This window comes from Rhizoctonia solani, chromosome 2, assembly GCF_016906535.1.
Source record: "Rhizoctonia solani chromosome 2, complete sequence".
Lineage (NCBI taxonomy): Eukaryota > Fungi > Basidiomycota > Agaricomycetes > Cantharellales > Ceratobasidiaceae > Rhizoctonia > Rhizoctonia solani.
In genome coordinates, this window is record NC_057371.1 from 2,371,087 (window position 1) to 2,381,468 (window position 10,382).

Genomic DNA, 10,382 nt, shown 5'->3' on the forward strand with positions numbered 1-10,382 from the left:
GCATGCGCCTTTGCAATATATTTACAGTGTATACCATCCATGTGGATGAGTTTCATGTTTTACGACTTTATGTGTATTCATATACACTGTGAGTTATACGATGACTATGGTTTCACTCATGTGCGCTCGAAGGAAGCTAGCGGAAGGTAGGATGGATGTCTTGGTGTATTGTAAACCCTATCACGCTCTCAACTTTATGCCTGCGAAGGCTTTTGGTTCCAGTCCAGTTCTCTGTTTATCTTTTAGCCTTGGGCTATTAGTTTGGGTTGGTGAGCAGCTTTGAGAGACCGGGGTCTTGTGAACTCCAAACTTGAGTACCAAGTAGGACACTAAAGCATTCATACTTAGATACAAGCTCACCTAGCACGTCGGGCCTTACTCAAGTGGGGGCTGATTGGAGCAGAGAATCACAGAGCACGGCAGACTATTATATTGCCCAAACACATGAAATACATGATACTGCAGTGCATAAACGTCCACGAATATATACAAAGCACACTATGAACCGTTCGGTATCTATTCTCATCTCACATGTCAATACATGGCCAGTTATCGCCCGCATCAACAGTGCTCACCTCGCTCTCAGCGCACAAAACATCCGTGCCACTCGTCCCCAAGTAGCAAACGCTCACTATACTCCGCTCGACACGTGCCTTCAGGCCCGATGTTGTAAACGGTCTCGAGGCGAGGAAAGAGCATGGTCATATCCGATGGAACCCAGAAAACTAGCTGCGAGTCGTGGTTGCGTGCCCACCCATCTCTATCGATCTTCAGTCCACCAGCAATCGGCCTAAGGGGCTTCCTCTGGTCTGAGGTCGAAGAGGCAGATCGGGATATGTCGGATACAGCGCCCCTTCCTGGTGCCTTCCATACTCGAATCGTCGCGTCATCCGAACCTGAGACAATATATGCACCGTCGGGCGAACATGCCACCGAGTTGATCCCATATCGATGTCCTTGAAGTGGCTCACATGCAGGAGCCCCATCTTCCACCCTCCACACTCGAACGCTTCGATCAACCGAGCCAGATACGATGTGATTGCTGTTGAGTGTGAACACAACTGACATCACCGGATCCTGATGTGCGTTGAGAGGACCGAGGACCAACTTGCCACTGTGCGAGTCAAAGATGCAAATCACGCCATCCACGGACCCAGAAGCAATGAGTCTGCCATCAGGCGAGAACGTCACCGACCAGATACGCGCTTCATGCTGCTGCGACCCAAACTGATCGAACACGAGTGATAGCGTCTGCGAGTCCCACATCCGGATCTTCCTGTCGGCACACCCAGAAACGATATGCTTGCCGTCGAGGAAGAATGCCGCTGAGTTGACCTCGTTGTCGTGCGTTCCAACCAGGTCTGTGGGCGTCAGAGTCTCCTCATCCACATCCCACATGCGTATGGTCTTGTCCGTCGAGGCAGAAACAACGTGCCTGCTATCGGGTGAAAACGACACTGACCGTATCATTCTCTCGTGCCCTTGAAGTGGACCGGATAGCAGCTTGCCGCTTGTGGCATCCCATAGACATATGCATTGGTCGTGGCCACCAGAGGCGAGGTACCTGCCGTTGAGTGAGAACGCAACCGAGTAGATCGTCCCCGTGTGTGCGACAAGTGGCTGGAGAGCGGAAGTGCCATCGTGTGTGTTGAACATGTAGATTGCTTTGTCTTCACCCGCTGCGGCGATGCGTGACCCATCAGGCGAGATCGCAACCGACCAGACACCCTTGGTTGGTGTGTTTGAGCGTGAGGCATGAGATGATGTCGAGTGCAGTGCATTCCACATCTTGACGGTGCAGTCATATGAGCATGATGCGACTCGTGTGCCGTCGGGTGAGAACGCAACGGAGAAAACATAATCGTTGTGTATGCCAAGTAGGCAAGGGTTGGAGTAGCCGGTCTTTACATCCCATATATACACGCACCTATCATAAGAGCCAGTGACGAGTTTGTCTCCGAGTGGCGAAAACCCAATGGATGCAATCGAGCTGTTGTGTACTCTGGGTAGGGAGTGTGTGAGGGTGCCGTCCTGGTGGCTCCAGACGCGCAATTCACCGGAAATATTGCCAGTGACAAGGTGCTTGCTGTTTGTCGAAAAGGCGATTGAATAGACCGGGGATTGATGGGCATCGAATGGAAAAGGGAGTAACTCGCTGGTGGATGCGTCGTAAACAACAATAGGAGACTTATTGCTCCGCAAGCCACATGCGATAAGCTTGCCATCAGGAGAGAATGCCGTGCAGAGGACTTCATGAGGATGGCGTTTGATGGAGTTGGGTATCAGACTGCCGTTGCCACTGTCCCACATCCGCGTTGTCTGGTCATTGGACCCTGAGAGGATGTGCTTGCCGTCGGGTGAGAACGATACTGACATCACTACGCTTTCATGCCCTGTGATGACGTCATATATGCAACTGCCTGTCTGCGCGTCTCGCACAAGCATTGTAGCGTCGCAAGAGCCAGAGACAAGCAGCAGTCCGTCAGGGGAATATGCTAAGGATGTTACCCAATTGGTGTGTCCCTCGAGGGGGCCAAGAGCCACTGTTCCATTGTGCGCATGAAGTATATGTACTGTGCCATCTTCAAATCCAATTGCAAATCGAGACCCATCAGGAGAGAACGCCAGTGAGACGGCCTCCGAGGGCATCTGCCATATTGCAAGTAGCGCCGTTGAACTTTGTTCCATCGCAGACCCTTCCAGCCTCAGAAGCCCCCGAGTACGACCCCAGTACTGCTCGTATACCGAGCTTGAGTGATGGCAGAATGCCAACGCCGAGATGTATATATGCGGTGTCGACTGCGAAACCGACCCGGCAGCATACTTTGATACGAAGATCCACGAGTCGTTCAGTAGCTTGCTCACATCTGATGATGCGTCTTCGGCCTATCACTCATCATCAGCCTCATACCGATACTGGTCTGCTCAAGTGCCTTACCGTCAGCCATGCCTTGAGCGCCGATAGCATGCCTATCCCTTTGTCCAGCGCACGCTTCAGGCTCACTACCTCCATCCAGAAAAGCAGCCGGTATGACAGGAAATCTTCCAGCCCTTTCCGCACCATCTCACATGGCGTGCTCTTGACTACATGATCTCCCCAATGGTGCGCTACGTACGCCAGCGTTGGCGAGATTGACTTTGCTATCCGAGCTTCCAGGTCTTGCACTTCTCTATCGGGTATGAACGACGTCTCTAGACCACAGATGTTGAATCGCAGCTGGTCTTGCATCACCTCGAAGCACCGTTCGGCGAGCAGCTGACTGTGCTTCCCTTCGTCGCAGTAGAACTTGATCGACCGCGCCTTGTCAAACATAAAGTCGGGGAACGATGCGTGTAGCGTCGTGATCGTCCCAGTCGCTTGTGACACGTGCAGCACCGAATATAGAGACTGCAGCAGTATGTCAGCCTTTGTCGCTTTGATCCCCGTCAGAGCTCCAAGCGTATCGACGTCGATCGGCTCTCGTGCGCAAATTGCTGTCCAAACTATTGCCCGTGTCTGGTCTTGCTCCTCCTGATCCAGGTTCGAGTCGTGGACTGCCGCATCCAGAATCGTAGCATATAGCTTGTCAATGTCTGCGTGTCGGTTGGCCAACTTCGAAGACGATTTTAGGATCGCCTCAAGCCGGTCTTGATCCACCATCGTGCCTCTTCTCCGAATGTACCGAATTGCCGTGGCTGCATATATGAACAGGTTTCCGGAGAGCTTGGCGAGTTTGATCAGATCATGCTCAGAGACGCCGTTGCGAAGTTCGTCACGAAGGTATAGCTCGATGTCTGCTTCCACTAGCGACTTTTCGATCTCGTGTAGCACGCACATCGACCGGTTGCGGTCAGACTGCGCCTCGATCCTTTGGCGGATGTCCGGCTCGGGTCGGCTGGTGACGAAAAACTTGAGAGGCAAGTCGGGAGTGACTCTGAAAAGTACGTCAAGGATCGTTCGCACGCCGTTCGTGTTGCTGCATTCATCGAGCGCATCGATCACGACCACAAGCCCTTTTGTCATCCCGGTCTTCATTCTTGATAGCGGCTCCTTGATCAGTCGCTCACACTGCCTGTCGATCGACTGTGACTTGATGTTCGGCTGCTGCTCCAGAGCCCCCCGCAACGCTGATCGAAAAGAAGGTAAACGCTGTGCCAGCTGACAGGCGATAGTCGGTATGATTCTTCCCACGTTTTGACATTCCTCAGATGTGCGGGTGCAGAAGAAACTGGCCCCGAGTTCACCGCGATCTTCAAGACACTGGGCAAAGGTGTATGCGATGGTTGTCTTGCCTGTGCCGGCCATTCCGTTCATCCAGTAGACATTGGGCTTGTTTCCATCGACCGACCACTGATCGAGCTCGAGCAAGATCTTCGACCGAGTGTTCGGAGTGCATGCTCGACGATTCACATCATAGGACAGCAGTGAGTTGTAGATCGCCGAGTCTACAGGTGACAAACCGGCGAGGCGAGAGTCCTGACGGAACGCGCGTCAATCTTCATGTTTATCACTCAGATTTCCAGCTCACCGTGCGCTGTGCTTCGACTGCATCCCACGTGTTCAAGCTCGCTTCGGTCTGTGCCTAGTTTAGCAGTGACGCTTACCAGTGCATACCTGTCTCCCACCTTGATCTTCTCCAGGATGTCCGCTATGTGCCTATACGCTTGTAGTATCTCCTCCTCATCCTGTTCCGCGTTCCTGAGGTATCTTGCTGTTCGGTCGTTCTGCTTGCTGCGGATGGCTGCCACTTGCTTTTCCATTGACCTATCTATTTTGTGAGCTTCCCGGATTCGACCTGCTTTGCGTCACTCACGTTGCGATTCTTTCAAGGAACTCCGAAACCTCTGTCGACTTGGCCTCTTGTTTATGCTGTTGGAGCCACTCGGCGAGCGATGATAGCCGTGTTGCCAATGCCTCCATTTCGCTATGATTCTTAGAGCTCAGCTACACAAGAGTCTGAATGAGTCACGGTGTAGCAGGGGAAATGACACAAACCACCGACCTCCATGTGCTCGACGGAGGCTAAAAGTCCTCCAATCGCAGCGTGTAGAGGCGGAAAAACCTGCGCTGCGCTATGCAATGTTTTTAGCGTACCGGTCAGGGCTCGTATGGCTGAAGGCGCAGGAGTGATTGGCCGAGGAACGCTGACGGCCGCGGTGTCTGTAGCCGCGTCGGGGCCTTCGAGAGGATTGGTTGCGATCGGCAGTTGATCTGTGTCTGAGTGTCGCAACGGGCCGTTGGAGGGCACCGCATCATCAACGGTAGAACGTGACTGAGAGGCGGCTGGTTCCGCGGGCGAAGACTGAGTATCAGGGTGAACGGAAGGTATGGAAGTGGAAAGACTCGATGCGCTGCCGGTCGTAAGTTTTGCTATGATTTTGTTTTTCTTGCGCCTGAAGTAGGCGCGAACGCCTGTCCCTTTATCCGGCGAATCCATTGACCGACGGTAGTCGTTGACCTGCACAAGCCCACAAGCGCTTGAGGCTGTTCAGATCAAGGGCGAATCATCGGCGCTTGCACGAACACCTAGCCGAAGTTTCGCATTTGTCATCGAACTAAGCAGTGTCAGTGTCAGTGTCAGCTCTGGCGACTCGAGCAGATTTGGGGTGGGGTGATCATGCTTCGGGGCCTGAGAGGCTTATCATGTGAAGTGGTAGAGATGCCTGATATGAAAGGGTCAAGTAGCTGGCCGGCTCTGAGGTTGGCACGAAAATCCATCATTGACGAGTTACGATCCTGTGTCAGGACTTTGCTTGTTATACGCACTCCAACATCTCACTCGACGACACGGGGGCATCCCAGCACCTCATACATTACTCGATCACGGTAGCTACAAGATCTGAGTGGTTGTCAAGACTAGGTCCAATGATAGTTCACAGCACTTACCACTCAACTCAGCACCCCGACCGAGGGGTTGTTTTTCTACGCCACGAAACGGCCTTGTATGTCATCTGAATAATAACCCCGGGTAATGACGAATAGGACATACTTTTCGAGTAGGATAGTGTTCCCGGCAAAATCGTTTGAAACCCGATTATAGAGGCCATTGAGAGGCTTTGCACGCGGCACCGTTATAGATGCTAAATGGAGCATCAGCGGCTGGAAAGCCGAAACAAACCGCCAACTTACCAAGGCCGTAGTAGAACCTGTTCGTTGATCTTTATTCTTAGTGCACAGTTCGAGGATTGCAGTTCTTGCGCCTATGCTCATGTCAATGATTGCAACCAACTTGTATATGTTTGTGTCTTACCAACCAAGCTAGCCGAACCAAGTTCAAACGGGATCTGCCATCAAGACCCGCCGACTATCCTAGGTCCATATACCTACTGACATTCCTGAGTACTGGGGCTGTCCACACAACCCGTTTAGTCTGGCTCGCCAAACATAAGCTTGCTACGAGTGACCAGTGCTTTGACCCGATTTCGAACTTGACATCCAAACACTGTACGCTCGAGTGGGGGATCCTGCGACGCAATGCCTCGGGCTTTTTGGTCCAAGAGCTGTGAAGAAATCGACCACGGTTCCAATGCTCAGCTTTGGAGCGCGTATTCCGTTGAGTTGAATGCCCTGTCGTAATGGGCAATGAGAGTCAGGCATTGAAAGAAGGAATGGAATGCAGTCGCATGTGTACATACAACTTGCGTCCCAGTCCAGACCTACTCGTTCAAGCATGGTTTCCCACGTACCACAGCCTTGCCCGTCTTCAACTCGACAACTTCCGGAGGGATACTGTCACATACGCGTTGAGCCACCTCTAACGCATGCGAGACAATCGTACCTTTGGCTATATCTGCCTAATCTCGAGTTTTGTAGCAAACTCCATTCCTTGCGAGTGTTTTGAGCTGAGTCGAGATCCACACTCTTGCTTGGACTTCAGGTCAACACAACTCTCCGTACGTCGTTGGTATAGGACGACCCAACACACCTGTACACCTCTTGCCTTGTGCAGGCAGCTTTTCTGTTCGCGCCTGATTCAGCATGCCGACAAGCTCTGCGAGCTATAGTAAGTGTCCAACATTCATCCACCAGTCCAACAAGCCTACCGAACTTGGTTTGCAAGAGTCCCCTGAGAAATCTCCATCCAGTTGGCCGGAAAAAGTGGCACTCCATAGAGTATGGCTGAAGGCGTAGTCTGGAGCCGCAACATCCGCAGATCCAGGAGGCAGCTGGAAAAAGTTCCCAACGGCGACGATCTATATCTCTGCTTGTGTCAACAGTCTCAGCTTGGAATCAGGCTAACAATCGCACCTGCATCCCTACATCAGCCTCTTTTCTACTTCCCACCGCTTGTGCAGTGTTTTTGAGCGCAGCAAACATTGTCGGATCCATCTGCAATACTGCCGTATGTCAGTCAACGATGCGGCAAAGCTTTGACTTGACGCACTGTCGCACATGATCAGAGTTTGCAGCTTTGCCATGTTACTCGGTACTAAATTCAGAGGAGGTCTTTTGTCCTCAGAGCGGTCGTTCGCCAGCCTTTTCGGCTGTCTGGGCGTCTGCAACACGGGGTTATTTGGGTGCAATACTAGGAGTGAAGCTCTATACCTACAGACGAGTCCAGAAGTACTCTACCGGTGTGAACAGTCGGTCAGAATGTACCTGATGTTAGTATGAATGGTTGTGTTTAGCCGGTGAGCTGTTGATACCGTTTGCATTATGAATGAATGTCTAGAACCTATTTGTTGGTGACTACAGTTCTTTTGGAATGTCACCAGGATTGTACGCTCACCAGAACGTCCGATAATGAGCATGGTCTCCTCTCTCGGCAAGCTATAGAGTATGACCTCTTATTCTTCTGGCAGGCTACGATGAGACTGCACATGGCATCATGAGTGATCAAATCTAAGTGATGAGACCTGAGCAAATAGATTATGTGTGAGCCAGCTCGGATGGTATACACTGATATATCCGGGATAGTGATACTGACAAAAGCCGGTGCCGATTTAGTGCCGAGCATCCAGACGTGAGTGATCGTAGTTCAGAACTCGCAACAAGCTGGAGCGCCGAGACCCTGAAGCTGACTCATGGTGGACCCGAGCAGTCCTGGCTTGCTGCGCCGCTGTCTCGGTCACCCCATCCTCCAGTCTCGTCTCGTCAGTTTTCTGTTGGACTATCCGCTTGTCAAAAGGTGCAACGCCAGATGAGAGTATGGATCACGGCAAAAAGCGCGCGACGTCGGTGTCTTGGCGAACGCAAATGTGAACCTCGACTCTTTGCGACATTTGGCTCTTCCATCTCGGCGGGACCACCCCTGCACTTCCTTATCGACAAGATGCCCGCCGTCACCTGCTCAGAGCTAGGCAATCTGGACGCCTAGGGAAAATGACTCTGTGACGCAGCGTCTCGCAACAGCAACAGACGTTGGCGAGGCTATAGTTTATCAACTCATGGATTCTACGGAGTCGCCGAGCAGGTGCCCTCGTCCAACTGAACACGGGGAAAGCGACCCGATCTGGCTCTTGTACTCTGCCACTCTTTTGGTAGGTCTATGGCATTTTATGATTGAATATATACAGCTAATCGTCTGTCAAGCGTCGCGGCTGTTTGTTTGCAGGACATTGCATATGTCCCCCCTCGGTTTCCCCCCGCTAGCTCTCACGACTAGTACATCCTTAAAGGTTTGTGACGCGCTTGCTTTCCCACGATGGGCTGCCACTTGCAGTGAGTCAGTCTACGTATATATCTCTAGCCCGAGCTGCTTATCAATCCTGTCCACGCAGTGAACACCTACAAATCTGTTGCTCACAGACCCAACCTTGTCGTATTTGCCGAGGCTCGAGCCACCAAAATCGGGATTGGTCGTTCCGGGAAGGACATCACGGCAAGGGGTGTCTTTTTTTTCACTTCAAGAGCAAGCCATTGACTGCCAAGGCTGGAAAGGAAGTCGTTCTCTCGGCTGGTTAGTTGATCATGCGTTCTAACAGTATCTTCGAAGCTAACAAGGGACTTTCAGGCACTCTTCTGACCCTCTAGTTCTTGAGTTGAGTGGTACCGGCAACAGCAACGTCTTGCAGAAGCACAAGGTCTCCCTAAAGGTCGGTCTCCTTGGGGCTGGGGAGAACTGCCAAGCTCGTGTTTTGGTTTCGACTACATACGAAGTAAAAAAAAATGGTTTGTCACCTATGACAACCTTGGGTATGACCATACGTTTAGGGCAGCTTCCGAAGTTCGATAGTAAGTGGGCTTGTGATGTATTCGATAAACAAGAACTTATACGAGAACAGCGGAAAGGCTCGTGACAGACCACTTACTGCTTCCCACTCCATGCTATCGCATATTGACTTGTACTTCCTTGCTAGCTCTGCCAAGGTTGTGCATATGCACACGTCGCTGTGGGAGTATGTGAGGAAGGAGATACATATGGTGCTTCCGAACGAGCAGTACAGGATCGAAGAGCTATCGCTGAGGAAGAAGATGAGTGACGTCGAAATGCTTCCGCATCCAGGCAAGTATACTATTTGGGACTTTCCCAAGAGTCGTGCTGACCGTGTGATCCAGCAGAACCGAATAGCTGATATATGTGAATTATGATGTGCATTCAGCACTCTTTCTCTCGTAGATAGATTGTAAGTCATGACTGCTATCTGCCAACCGTCACCCAATCAACCTGCTTAGGTCACGCCCAGCACCAAAATACCTCGGACTCCGTTTCGCCTCCAGCTATCGGTGCTAACTACCTATCCAAGCAGGTAGGTGTGCTGCTTGGGATGTGTTGTTACTTTTCTGAAGCTTTGTCCTCAATATAGACCGGAGCATGCTCGTTGAGTTGGTCATGTTTGCGGACAAGCTTGCCAAGGCCGAACCATTGGGTACGATACTTGTTGCCCGTCAGGGCCCCAGTCCAGATATCGAGTCGGACAAAGTCATCACCAAGCGAGCCAAGGGCAATAACCGAACTTTGCACCACCCGATTAGAACTGCGGTGATGGCATCCGAGTAGCTTGGAGGCGTGGTGGATGAAATGCCAAAGGTGGATGGAACGAGTAGTCTGCGAGTGGTATGTCCCGTCTTTCAGCAGCGTTTTTTTTTCGCTGACAATAGACACTATGGTAGATGAACCCCAGTGTCATCCCGGTGCACCTTGCCGTTCAGCTGCACCATGCTGTCTACGGTATTGCGGAAAGGGCAACTGACGCTATCAAGAGTGGCTTGGGATTCTAACTTTGAGTGATATTCGAAGCGTTTTGATTCCGGGACTGAAATAATGGGACGCGATTTCCTGAAGCTTTTTGGGCTGAGATGGGCTGCATGCGCCATTGCAATATATGTACAGTGGATACCATCTATGTGGATGAGGTTTATGTTTTGCGACTTGATGTGTATTCATATGCACCGTGACATATACGACGACTATGGTTTCACTCATGTGCTCTCGGAGGAAGCTGGCAGAAAGCAAGATGGA

At 51.6% G+C, this 10,382-nt stretch overlaps 2 protein-coding genes across 2 annotated transcripts; one reads left to right on the top strand and one right to left on the bottom strand.

The window, feature by feature from the left end:
- Positions 1-582: 582 nt before the first annotated feature.
- On the bottom strand, positions 583-7,398 carry RhiXN_05360 (peptidase C14; the record flags this gene model as incomplete). Its single annotated transcript, XM_043325176.1, has 18 exons — positions 583-2,886; positions 2,939-4,456; positions 4,509-4,556; positions 4,606-4,744; positions 4,794-4,924; positions 4,983-5,464; positions 5,867-5,919; positions 5,970-6,034; positions 6,110-6,180; positions 6,231-6,264; positions 6,312-6,328; positions 6,385-6,547; positions 6,667-6,709; positions 6,759-6,845; positions 6,878-6,978; positions 7,024-7,173; positions 7,229-7,317; positions 7,365-7,398. 18 exons carry the CDS (start codon positions 7,396-7,398, stop codon positions 583-585), a joined length of 5,529 nt encoding a protein of 1,842 aa, XP_043177595.1.
- A 969-nt stretch (positions 7,399-8,367) lies between these two features.
- RhiXN_05361 (GMC oxidoreductase) lies at positions 8,368-10,141 on the top strand (the record flags this gene model as incomplete). The annotated part of the gene is made up of 12 exons (XM_043325177.1): positions 8,368-8,460; positions 8,599-8,641; positions 8,701-8,778; positions 8,831-8,879; positions 8,934-9,091; positions 9,139-9,154; positions 9,205-9,469; positions 9,540-9,546; positions 9,596-9,673; positions 9,727-9,916; positions 9,968-9,977; positions 10,034-10,141. 12 exons carry the CDS (start codon positions 8,368-8,370, stop codon positions 10,139-10,141), a joined length of 1,095 nt encoding a protein of 364 aa, XP_043177596.1.
- Positions 10,142-10,382: the final 241 nt, after the last annotated feature.